At 39.0% G+C, this 14097-nt stretch overlaps 1 protein-coding gene across 9 annotated transcripts in view; it reads right to left on the reverse strand.

Moving 5' to 3' along the window:
* LOC146318052 (partitioning defective 3 homolog) overlaps positions 1-14097 on the reverse strand; it is a 307847-nt gene that overhangs the window by 93768 nt on the left and 199982 nt on the right. For all 9 annotated transcript variants that reach the window (XM_084731436.1, XM_084731432.1, XM_084731434.1 and 6 more), the window contains 2 exons: positions 4716-4946; positions 2691-2949 (listed from right to left, as the gene is read on the reverse strand). In XM_084731436.1, coding sequence (XP_084587562.1) covers positions 2691-2949; positions 4716-4946 — 490 coding nt within the window. The remainder of the gene's footprint in view (positions 1-2690; positions 2950-4715; positions 4947-14097) is intronic.

Genomic DNA, 14097 nt, shown 5'->3' on the forward strand with positions numbered 1-14097 from the left:
GCAGTCAGACAGAGTTTTAATGGAGCAGATCTGATGTGGCCAATATCGAGCCAATCAGAGCGCCATAACACTGATGTTCTGACAAACAAAACACCAATCGCTATCATCTGGGAGGAGAGGATGAAAACTGGACTTCAGTGTGTGTCAGTGTGTGTATATGAGAGGAAGATAACTGCAGAATATTTGTTGGTGACCAAACTGTGGGTGTGGATTTCCGTGTAAAATGAGTGGTGTATGTTGTGTGTGAATTTGTTATTTCCAAATGTGTCTGCAGTGCGTATCTCAATGTATGTGTGTGTTCCCTACTAATTATTCCAGTGTGTGTCTGAGTGTGAACTATGCCTGTATGAATTTGCAGTACAGTATGTGTTCATGTGCATCCCACTGATTACTCTACTTTGTGTGTGGCCCTGACTGCCTTCCACCAGTCTCTCTGCTCTCCTACAACTCAGCTGGTGCCATTTGAAGCGATCCCACCTGTTTGACACAGAGTTACGCTGGCTTTGACCTTATGGCACCCCTGAGGGCCAAACTAAACTTCTAATTTTCTTTTTGTTCTTTTCTTAATTTGAAGTATCTTTAAATTTCTTTATTCAACGAATGGCTCCACCAGAGAAAACAATGTCAAAGGAGGCACAATTACTGCCATTTCTAGACAATCAATTAATTATCAAATAATACATTTTTAATCAGTTATCAGTCAGACTCTTAATGGTGATTAATAGATTAATAATTAATCATTAACAACCCTGAGAGAAACGCAAATCAACAAGGCAGGCAAACAAGTCGTTTGACGCAGCTAATAGTGACAGCAGAAAAGCCTTTTTATTGTCCTTTGTCCTTCCTACAGTCAGTATCTTACAACATATGTATTGAATGGCTTACTTTTTGCATAAAGAGGAAATACACTATATAATTTAGTACTAGTACAGCATAAGTATTTTTAATATTAATATTTGAATGTGTCATTTTTACATTCACTTTAGACATCTTACTGTAACTTTAGCCTTGACCTGGGATTCACACGAGGGATGAATTACACTTACACATGAAGTATTACCTGAAGGAAATGTCATGTCAAAATGTCAGAGCTGTGCTCAATAAATCTTTTTTGGAGAGCATCAGTTCAATGTGTGGCAGTTTTTCTTTACAAATTTCTAAGGTTTTTCTGAAGCTTTTAGTTGTCATGGGGATAGCACACTTATCATTATTGTGATCTTTTTAATGACCTTGTAAATTGACCTTGAGTTGAGAGTATTTTGTCAATTGCTTTTTACAAAGGTCGAGAATAAACTTGTGTGCTTTAATATGACATTAGTTTAAAATAAATTTAATCCATGTGCATTTTGACATCCCACTGTTGAAATCCCCTTCGACATATTAGACCTTTGTCATTCAGTTTCTGTCTCCTAATATTTTTGTTTTTCTTTCACTACCTATTGCCTTTCTCCATCTTTTATTTTTCTCTCTGCATCTCTGTGGACCTCATTACCTCCCTCTCTCAGACAAGAGTCACCGTTTTCCCTTCCCTATTACCACCACTTTGACTAATATAATATACAGCTATATTACTGGCCAGGCCCAGAGGCTTTTGAGCCAATCAGATGGAGAGTGCAGACCAAATTCCATGCACACCAATGGTAATGGAACATGGAGAACGGGGAGGAAATGCATAGACTAAACGTTAACGGGATGTGAAGTGTGAAAGACAGAATTTCTGTCAGTCTCTTGTTTGACAGGTAAAATGTTCCAGACTGCAAAGAAAGAACAATACACAGAAAATAAAGCACAAAGGTCAAGTTGTCTGAGAGTTTCATTACACACTTTAGCGGCTCCACAGCTCAGACTTCTATTCATTTAACTCACTCAGAACAAATCCTATAGTATCATATCCAGGCCTTTCAAAAGTGTGGTTAATATAATGTGTTGTCCATGTATTGACAGACATACCAAAGGATAATTTAAGGGTTTCTTTCTTCACGCAGGAAGACAGCAGACAGAACTCACTAAATAAGGATGTGTCAGCCGTTTGCAGTAGATATTGATCAGCACTGCTCGGACAGATGCACTGATATTGAACATCTCTCCGCCCTCGCCTTATCTCTGATTCAAAGCATATGTATATATCGGGGTTTAGGAATGTTTTGTGACAACATTGTGCAGATAATAATACAGTAAAAGTGTATCATTAAAAGTGTAGATAGTGTATTCAAGTCCCAAAACTTATCAGGAAAAGTATTTGTGCAGAAATTGAATAAGGAATAATAAAGCAAAAACTGCAACCAAAATAACCTGAAGCAAGCAAGCAACAGTCAAAAATACTGGCTAATTTGTCTACTGCATAAGACTGTTGTTACTAATTGGCATAAATGTCTAAATCTCGCAGTTCACTACATGTTTCCTAACTTGCTGTGTTTGCTTTCATCTTAATTTATATTTTCCTGGTACTGGGTTTATGTTATGCACCAGTATAGCAAAGCAGATTCCTTGTATGTGAACTTACTTAGCAATAAAATATAATTCTGATTCTAAATTTAGGAAGCCTAACTTAAATCTTTAAACATAAATAAATGCCTTAAAATCTAAAATTAAATGGATTTTATGTAATTTTTGCTGTTCTGTGAAAGCACTGTGTAACAGGCTGGTTTGGTAAAAACCAAGTTAAAGATAATTTTTTTTTTCCGTCTTACCTGAACATGTCCCCGAGTCCTTTCAGCATGCCCTTCTTGGCTTTCCCCTTGTCTTTCTCCTTCCCTCCATCCTGCTGCTGCTTCTTCTTCTCCTTTTCCTTCTCCTTCCCTCCCTTGTCTTTGTCTTTCTTCTTCTCCTCTTTGGTGCGATTAGTGCCGTTGACCAGGGGTTTTTCGGAGCCAGACAGCGGCGTCTGGTCGGCCACTGTGGACACAGAGTCTCTCCCTGATCGTGAACTCTCCTCTGTGTCCTCCTCCACTGGAGAGAGGGAAAGACGTCAAAGGAGAGGGACAGAGGAGGAAGCATGGGGATGAATGGAGAACATCTGAATTTAAACCAATGAGCAGGTAATTTTAAATGGAACTGTCACACATACAGTATGAAACTCAATAAGTCTAATAAATGAAAATGTATAAGTCTCATAAATGTGCAATTATGTCTCCCAAGTGCCAAAAGGAGCCTTATACAAGTTAATTACATATTACAAGTGATTGAAGAGCTCTGTTCTACAATGAAATAGCAATCATTAGAGACCATTAGACACAGGCTCTAATAAAATGATGAAAAAGTATGCATTAATTACTTTTTGATGTTACTCTGACATGTTACTCTAAAACAACATTAGATCATCTTCAGATAGAAATCATCAAGTTATTTGGACAATTAAATGGATATAAATGACTATAGAATCAAAGTCTTTTGTAGTATGAAAGATTAAAGGGATTTTTTTGGATTCTTTGAAGTGAGGTACTTTATAATAGTCAGTGTATTACCTACACTAGATGGTGATTGATGCACTCACATTTTGTAGAGACAGCAGGAGTACCGGTGTAGGAAGCTAAGCAATGTGCCGTTGTGGGCAGGGCACCATCAGACAGCCTTTTCTCACGAGAAGCTACCATTTTACAAGCCAAACATTGGTTTCTCCAATAGCCACCAGACTCCATTGGAAAAAAAACAAACCTTTTTCCTTGCAGAACACAGGAGTTGCTGGTTTACCACTGCCTCAATTGGTTAGTTTGTCTGTGTTATTGTAAGACTTTGGTGAATCTGAACTAACCCTTTAAAACACCAAAATCACACAATAACACGAACAAATTAACCAACCAAGGCAGAGGTAGACCAGCAACTCATTCTCTTCTGCAAGGTAAAATCACTGTTTGTGTCTGGTGGCTTTGGATAGAACGATATAACTTCAGTTTCCTGTTGGAAAAAGGCTGTCTGATGACAAGGTACAGCAGTTTAATTAGTCTACATTTAGTGTACACTTAAACTGATATTTCTTAAGATGACTAAAATACATTCTGTCGCTGACACTGTCCACAGCAGTCCATTGCTTAGCTTCTTAGACTGGTACTCCTGCTGCCTCTCCAAACTGGAGACGTACTGACATGTACTAAAGGTAACACTGTGACCATGGAAACCTCATACACACCTCATACAAGCCCACTTAAAAAAAAATCTGAACTATCCCTTACATAGAAAAGCAAAGAATACAGAAACAGATAGAGTGAATATATTATTGTGTATTCCAGACATGATAGACGCTCATCTATCACAGACTGTCCTGACTCATCCTCTTGAAGATGCCTCATATTGACTCTGCGATGACATGTAATGCAGCAGATAGTTACATCCTGACACAGCGATAAGCCATTGCCACAAGCAGCGATAACATCAGCTGCCACATATTGAGCGTTAGTCAGAATGCTGTCACTCCCATGCATGAATATGGAAGCCACATTCACATTTTATTGGCTGACACATCATCAGTTTCAAAATCAATCCTTGTTATTGATTTCCATTGTTGTGTTAGTGTCATCTCAGTAACATAATGCAATGTCAATGTACAATTTCACATTTCAGACTTGTTCCAGAACCTCCTTGCTAAAGGACACTGACAAGACACCCAACACCCGATGGATATGACGCTTCAGCCACCGTGGAATCAAACCTGTGATTTTTTTAAAAACAGGACAGCCTTGTAAACTGTTGGCTGATATACAAACAAGAGGGTATCTTACATGTTTCCATGCCCTCATCGTCTTCTTCTGTTGCAGCTGGGCGGTCGTAGGATTTGTCGATGGCTGCTCTGAAGCTCTCGTTGCAGCCCCGCCCCCTGATTATGCGGGGGCGTGGTCTGTGGAAGGGGAGGTCCCCATTGAGGGTTACCTCAGCAACAGCCGTCTGGAGGCTCTCGAGAGAGCTGGACTTCTTTAAGCCTAGAGATGGTCCGACATCCTTTGTGGAAGAACCTGATGGGAGGATACAGAGGTTTGTACTGTAGGAAAATGAATGAATAAATTTGATCAAACGTACTGAGGCCTCAGTGGTGGCCCTATAAACGCCCCAGTCAACACCCTATCTCAGTATTGTATACTGTAGAATCCAATGACAAACTGTAGTCCATTTCTATTCTACACCAATCTCAGTTAACTAACCACCAGGTCATTCTAATTTATTAGTTTTTCCAGACAATTTATCTTGTGGATGGAGCAAATGTATGTGCAACAGTAGTTTAGCAAGACTGCTGTAAGAATTAGGATGCCTTCAGTGGCTACATCTGTACTGAGAATTGTCTCAACAAATCAGAATCTCATTGGTTGGGTTATGTAGATAAAAAAATAATTGGCCAAACTTTTTTAAGGGATAGTTTGTATTATTTTAAGCGGGGTTGTGAGGTACTTATCAACAGACAGCCTATTAGCTACAGTGGATACCAGTCGCTATGCCCCGGTTTGGAGAAGCAAAGAGTTCACCAGTATGGAAGCATTTTCTGACAGGAAAAAGCTCTTATATAAGCCAAATATTGTTCTCCCCAAACAAACCAAACTCCAGAAGAGAAATCAGTAGTTTTACCCCACAGAACATAGGAGTTGCTTGTCTACTGCTGCCTCCATCATTTATTTTGCTTGTGTGATTGTGTGAATTTGGTGAATCCAAAGTAACACTGAAGTCACTCAATAACACAAATCGATCGCACCGACAGTAGACCAGCAACTCCTGTGTTCTGCAAGGTAAAATGTTTTGCCTATGGAGTTTGGTTGGTTGGAGAGAGAGATATTTGACTTATATAATGGTGGTTTGCTGCCAGAAAAAATGCTGTCGGACTGCAAAGCTGTGAAAATATTCTTAATAATGTGTACACTGACAGTGATTTTGTTTTTAAAAATCTCTAAAATACTTTTTGTTGCTGACCATTCCCACAACAACTGTTATCTGCTTCCCCCACCTGTGGGATCAACAGTAGGTGATAAACTGACTACCAGAAAGTAGTTCATCAAAGCCCAATTCAAATAATTTGAACTATCCCTTTAATTATACTGAAAGGTTGCTCCAAAGCTGTGGCCAAATCCATTAAGTTACTAATTGATTAACCAATTTTTTTTATTACAACACGCAGCTAGACTAAAAACTTACAATCTAGATTCACTTCGTTTCTGATTTTATTCTACTTTTACACAGCCTTAAAAACTTTTCTCCATCACAGTTCTAAATTATTAAATCTGTCCAGAATCAATATGCACACATTGACCTTGCTCTGCATTAAAACATTCTCAAGGATAGAGGATGATGTAGTGCAAGAGAAGAAACATTATCATGAGAGTTACATTACAATATGACTTAAGAGGATGATTTAAGAGGATGGATTCAGAGGATGAGAGCCTTTTTCTGACTAAGCAATGTGACACATATAGTATTTCACAACAAGACGCTTGTTGCCAATTCCAAATAACCAGAATCTAAAGCTGTCCAAGTATGACCTCAGAGTCTCCGCTGTTGAGTAATTTTAGCATTTTTCATGGTGGATTCTGGGATTTGCTTCAGCTAACCGCACCATAACCCTCAAGGTGAAGGTCCATGGACGATGTCATTAAGACACACAGTAAGTGTGACTGCAACAACACAGAAGCTGGAAACACAACAGCGTTCTCTAGCTTTCTTTTTGCTGTATATGTAAGATATTCCAAGCTAACTTTAAACAAAGTCAAAGTCCTGATCCATTGTGCAGAAATGGTACTTAAAGTGATCATTTGGATTTGAGATGGGATTTTATGACGCACTTGCCCACTTTGAAGAAGCAGAGAGAAGTACCAGCACAGAAGCAATGTACTGCTGTGGACAGGGTCAGCATTAAGTGTACACTAAATTTAGAATATTTTCACCACTTAACTTTGCCATCAGACAGCCTTTTCCCATAGGAAAATGCTGTTATATAAACCAAATATCATCCTCTCCATGTCAACCAAACTCCATAGGTGAAAACAGCAGATTTACTTTGCAGAACACAGTAGTTGATGGTGTACCGCTGCCTCAGTCTGTTAGTTTGTTTGTGTTATTGTATGACTTGTGCTTGAAAAGGATAGTTCAGATTCACTGAAGTCACACAATTACAAAAACAAGCTAACACATCAAGGCAGTGCTAGATCAGCAACATCTGTGTTCTGAGAGGTAAAATGACTCATTTTGCCAAAGGACTTTGGTTGGTTTGGAAAAAGTGATACTTGTTTTTTCCTGTCAGAGAAGGCTGTCTGATGGCAAAGAAAAAGCAATGAAAGTATTCTAAATATAGAGTACCATTAAAGTGGCTAAAATACATTTTATTTTATGATCTCCATCCACAGCAGTTCCTTGCTTATCTTCCATGCTGCTTCTCCTGACTGAAGGCATCCTGACCAGCATCTACTATAACTAATAGACTTATTATGGATGTACCCCAGACAATCACATTTCAAATAATCCAAACTGGCCCTTTAACTTCTTAACCGATATGTAAAAGATACTCTTTCCCTTTCTTTATATGATGAAGATGGAAGAGGGTGAGCCAAAAAAAGCACCCAGAAAACTTCATTCCATGCTTTAATGATGCACATCTGTCAAAAATAGACAGGATGCATAAATAGAACAATATGGAAAAAATGAGGCACAACCAATGTGTGTACAACTCCTGCAGCCAGTGGATATTTAAGCTGTTATATAAACCAGCTAGAATCAGTAATGACACACTCACCCAACTATTGGCCTCAACAGGCAGGTAAAGCGATTAGGTCTCATCTCTGCTCAGTGAAAGAGAAGAAACACCTGGTCTACCTGAACATGCTCAGCCTCAGAGGACCAATAAACAACCCTGACAACAACACACCATATTTAAACCCGGATACTGTTTGTTTCACCAAGGAGGAAACTGATTGATTGTGTGTATTTGTATGAGTCTGTGTGTGTGTGCAACATTTCTCCTGACTGACTACAAATTTCATTACAAGATGCGGCTCTGAATGAAAATAACCATCAGCAAAATAGGAGAAACATGACAGTTTAATTAAACTAGGACTATTTGTACAGTGGTGCGGGCATAATTTTTGCTCCCATATGGCACTGCGCACAGGCTGAGAATGTGTACGGTGGCAAATAAATGGAGGAAGATAAGGTGAGGAGCTATGGAGGTAAATGGAAGAGTCCTAATCCCCTGGTTGGTGTCATTTTAGAGCTACTGTAGCAGAAGGCAGCAAAATACACAAGGCCTGACAGATTAACATGCGGTGCCATGAGGGAGAAGAGTGAATAAAAGAGAGACAGATATGGAAGGAGGGAGCTGAGAGAGGAGAAGAACAGTGCAAAGTTTGGAGTGAAAGGAGGGGTGAGACGGAAAAGAGGAGACAAAAATAAATGGCACAGACACAAAGAGTGTAACTGAAAAAGAAGAGAGTTGAAAAACAGTACATGAATATGAACTAGCGCACCATTGTTCCTACAGGCTACAAGTAATTTTTGATGAAAATCCAAAAACTGACGTCCAACACACTGCTGCATGTCAGATATAAGGCACTACAAGTCAAAGTTAAGCTTGCCATAACTTTTTTCAGTCTACAATGACGTAATAAAACGTCTTACAATCATATGTCTTTGTTTTGCCACTTCCGCACCCCATCTTCCTACAATTCCAGTGCTGTGTAAACAATGGAAGTAGAAGTTATTTTTGTTGTTGGCCAGTTTTATGTTCACTTACTCTACATACAAGCGCTCATTGACATTAATGAGTGTTAACGTAATACTTCACTGGCAACTCAGCGACAATGCAGCGGGCCAAGTTTGGCCATTTCGTAGCTTTTTCACTTGGTAATAATATGAACCTCAGTCAACTTTCTATGCTGCAAAGGGAAGAAGTACAGGGCCCAGCTGTTTTAGAAAATTAATGTGCCTTTCTTTTTAAAAAAATGATAAATATATAACATATTTGTGAGCTATTTTTAAAGTTTTGCATCTTCGACAGGGGCAAAGGGACTTACAGTACTGATGTTTTTTTGTGAGTTCAGTTCTTATTCTAACCATAACAGATTTTGTTCTCTTGAAACAAAGCAAAATCTTCATACAGTCAATTAGGGTTTATTCTTTATTATTATTATTATTTATACATTAATTCAAATGACCTGCTAGGGCTGTAGAATAATGTCAGATAAGAAGTCTGAAAGCATCTTCTTGTTTACAGTGACTCTTCCCAAAAAAAGAATAAAGACAGAGAGAAAAAAAAACAGAAACGGAAAATTGAATACATGCAGAGTGAACAAGCTAGTGGGTTGGCGGCCTCCCATTCATTCTCATCAGCCTGTCCTGTTCCCTTAACGTCTCACTGAGAGCCGGGCTGATAGGCTTTTCACGCTGCACACCCACTTTATTTAAAGGCTTTGCCCGGCGCCATTCAATACAGTCACACTTCAGTGGCGGTCTTAAAAAAAGGATAATTTACACTGTGTTGGAGATCTGACAAATGGCATTTAGACACAAACATGAGAAACTTTTTTTTTTCCTTCTTAAAAGACTTTTAAATAACCTGGTGATGATGTTTTTGTCTTCTGTTCAGTCAGGCTTAACTGGACACAGAGATTGTACACTGGAACAACGGAACACTGTTTTTTTTTTTTACTTTTATTATTATTATTATTATTACATTTATTTATATTTATTTATTTTTTTTAGGTAAAATATGGTAAATGACATAAAATCACATCTGGCAGCACAGCTCACATCCAGCGTCTGACTGAAATTTAACAGCTAAATGGCTTATTTCAAAACTGGCAACCAGTCAGTCAGCGCTGAATAATCTGTCAGTGTGTTTGGACAGAGTGACACTCCTACTCATCTGCAGATAAACATGATCCTAACAAGTTAAGCAGTGACAGGCTTACAATAACAAATACAGGGCCGTCATGTAGCAGCTGCAGCGAGGAGAGGTCAGATTGGTGTTGACACCAGACTCATGTGGAACCTGCAACAGCAGGATTATTGATTGAGTCTGCACAAAGGATATTACCCATCATTTGATTTCATTGCGTCTGTCATCTCTGCACAGTTCACTATGTAATGAGAAAACACGCAAATCAAGTTGGTTGTTAGGCAAGTGGATCAGAAATCTAGTTGACCAAAGTCAAGTTTTACTCATGCAGATTGTTTTATTTATTAGCAATTATCAAATAAAGCCTTTGACAAGCCACAAGGCATGAATCCTGCTCTTCTGTTTAAGAGCAGTTGCACTGGAGTACACAGTGAACGGCTCCAAGTTTTTTGAAACAGGACAGACTGTGGGGTTCAGTTTTTTGATTATCTGATTTGCGTCAGTGTTCATGTTTTGAACAAGCACAGGAGGAGGGTTTCTCGGCAGCTCTATTAGCTGCCATGCAAGCGAGAAGCTGTGGGCTCTTGTTATGACACTCCAGCTACGATCCTCAGAAACTTGACGTACCTTTGAAAAACAACCTTGCTCTCAAACTTGCAGCAAACTCCACAATACTTAGTTGGAGTTTTGCCCACATCCTCCAACACCACCAAACTGAACTCCTGTTTCCAGGACAACTGAAATGCTCACTTGTACTTCATTTCATAAACTTTGGGCCTCATTCACAATCTGTGTGTATGCACAAATTTGTGCTTAAACTGTGTGTATTAACATTTTATCTAGGATTCATCAATATTTTCTTACCTGAATTTGTTTGTACTCTGCAAACAAATTTAGAACTGCTTTAGACCATGCACACACACAAATGATGAATGTCTGACTGTCTTAGAAAATACTGAAAAACAGCTTTTTACTAAATTAAAACTTGCTTACATGGTATGTACAGAATCTATTTCTATTTTGGTCAAACTCCTTTGTTTTTCTAAAAATGACTCAGGAAGTCAATATCTTGTCTTACTACTTTGCTGTGTGACAGTTTAAGGGCCACTTTCCACCTACTGAGCAACACTAATCTACAACACAGTAACACAGACTCATGTTTCAGAAATGGCAGATACTATTCTCCAGGACATACACCCCTACTTTTCAAAATGAACATGAATGGACCAGGAACATGAACTTTACATCACTTTATCACAGGGATTTATGATGTATCAAAAAAAAAAGTTTGTCAAAGTTTGCATGAAGTTCAGAACACTGGCAACAGTTCTGCATTGTCCTCAATCACTGAGGTGTCCTTGTCTAACATATGGCTTTGGCCTGTGTCAATAAACCTCTCAGCCAATCACAGCTTAGGGGACGAGGGCTACTATATCCCATCTCTCAGAGCTGTCACAGTCTTCGGTTTCAGCAAGATGGTTGTGTTTTGGCTTTGGTAAATGGACCATGGATCATTTATTCTTACTGAGGAGTGGAGAATTTTTTTAAAGCTGGTAAAGTGACACCAGGGGTCCACAAAGTGAAAATAAACCACGGACACTTATAAAAACAGGGTGAAATCTATTAGTCCAAGACATTAGGGAAATTAATAGGTGTTGGGTTCCAAACTGGGAAAAATATCCCGTTTTCACATAATGTTCACACCAAACATCCATCTTAAAAAATAATCAGTATATGTACCCTAAATATTTACCTAATACCACTCTAATTTAGATAAAACAATGGATCTTAATCAAAAAATATTCTTTGATTTGCAACGTAGTGGTCTCACACATGCCACAGCCATTATAAAACTACATTAAGTCTCAGATGGACAGGAAGCATCATAAAAAGAGATAATATGTCACTACCTGTTAAACTCTGCCATGTAACTGTTCCGTCATCAGAACACCTTAAAGCCTCTGTACACCCACACAGGTGTTTTCAGTAAACCTTGCTGTTTAGACCTGCATTCAGGACTGTGTGCCGCGTAGAATACAATTGATTGCCATCTTCCTGAGCTTCCTGTTAGCTTTGTTATACCTGTTGGAGTAGAATAAATCAGACCTTTATCACTCTTTTTGGTAGATGACATTTGCGACCCAATAAATACCCATCAAAACTCCAACCTTCGACCTGAGCAGAGGTCTAATCAGCCAGAATAAATGCAAACTGCTGCATGGCTGTACGGACGCTTTAACAGCCACATCAACTCTCCGCTAGTGCGCAAAATAATTAGACAATTAAAACTCAGTCAATTGATTCATATTGTAAGCGAATTAATTATATATATATTATATATTTTATTCTATTATATAGATTGAGAAAAATGATTTTGCTTCTCAGCTCATCATCATTTATCACATAAAAACGCCAGTAGCTTTCTGTATTTCATACCATAATAAACCAAATGCCTTTGGGTGTTTAACTGTTATTTAGAAACAAATAACCAAATGACAGACAACTCTGTGCTCTCTGGTTACTAAGAATGAACACTGCTCCCTATTCCCAGATATTTTAAAGACCAACCGATTCCTCAGAAAAAATAATCAATACATTGGCTGCCCTGATCTCCACAGATTAATGCAGATCACTGTGCAATGAAACTGGTATCACTGCTTTGCTTTTGCTGTTTGTGTTTTCTGTCTTGTGGTCAGGCAAATCATCTTTCAGATGCAAAAGTGGAAGCAGTGTGAAATTATGATGCAGGCAAAGGGTCTGACTTTGATGCTGGAAACTGATTTTTGTCTTTGCCTGATAGACAGACTTGTCAACTTATTACACTCCTCGACTCTGATTTTAAGTGCAGTGGGGGGATTTGAATGGAGACCAACCTGTCCATCTGAAACGTGATTTTATCCATCATTTTAAGCCCATTTCAAAAGAACATCTCATTTTTAAATGAATGCCTTAAAAAAAACTTGCTGTTCAGATTTCACTTTAATCATTTTGGAACAGCATTGACAGCAGCGTCTATCCTGTCTATAGGTGTCGCCATGATTGTTATGACCCCTCCTGGGTTCTGGTGCACAGCTTGACAATGCTTGATAAACGGCTTTAGTCCCGCCCACGGCACTGACGGGCTGATCGTCAGTCTCCCTGTAGTGCTCACTTTATCAGCTGATGTTGTGAGTCAACTTGGTGGAGTAGGCAGATTAAAAAGTCTAGACTGTAGACCCCAACACACTTTGTCTCCTAACAACCAACAATATTCCTTTAAAACATAACCATGATCCTCCACTAACCTTAACAAAGTAGTTTTAGCATCTCACCTCAGAAAATGTTTGTATTAATCATTTTTGTATCTGTCATAGTGGTAATTCTGGGTGCCACTGACAAACTACCTATTTTGGGGTTTGAGAACCTGGTGGATTTTTAAGTTCCAATGACGTGCTGACAAGTTGTTAACTTTTTTCAAGTAGTTGTCATATTATGAAACAGCACAGCTGACTCATCTGTTGCCACCATTTGGCAAATTTGGCAAATCTTATATGAAACTTCGATCTCAACACGATCTCATCCATGCCAATCATGATCTCATAACATGACAGAAAGTTGGAAGCAACCGCCATTTCATGGTTGCCCACACTCTTAAAAGGTTTCAATAAAAGCATTAAAAACTATCCACTGGTGCTTTTCCACAAGACCTCTTTCAATCCTCTTTTCACAGTTTTTCTCTGAGTTTCTGTCTTCACACTTTATTTTGGTTGAGAGTACACAGTCATACCTACAAGTTACTGTAAACTGCACCAAGACAGCTTCCATCTAAACCTTTCATCTCTCTCCTTCTCCTTCGCTACACATCTTCCTTCAGTGAGATCTGTCCTTTTGTCCAAGTCACTGATATCAGAGGCAGGCCTTCTATTCAGTCGAGGCGACAGTGAAAATACACAAGACATGACAATGACGGATGACTTGCTGTCAGCTCGCTGCCTTAACCAAGGACAGAGTGCTTTCTCCGCTCTCCCTCTCCTCGCACACACATGTACAACTCCTGACACACACACAAAACAATTAGTGCTACAGCTGCATCTGAGGCAAAAGGGAGAAAATCAAATCTGTAGTCACCTGACTGCTTTCACAACCATGTTGAGCAGCGACCTCAAACTGTGGCGAGGACTGCGAGTCTTCACTCTGCACGCTGACAAATTTGTCTTGTCAAGAGCGAGCAAAACACCAAACACAAGGAACACTACGAAAATGCAGAACAGTGAATAAACCCTCTGAAACATAATCTGCAAGTTAGCCACTGAACT

Source organism: Lutjanus erythropterus, chromosome 12, assembly GCF_056507025.1.
Source record: "Lutjanus erythropterus isolate fLutEry1 chromosome 12, fLutEry1.hap2, whole genome shotgun sequence".
Classification (NCBI taxonomy): domain Eukaryota; kingdom Metazoa; phylum Chordata; class Actinopteri; order Lutjaniformes; family Lutjanidae; genus Lutjanus; species Lutjanus erythropterus.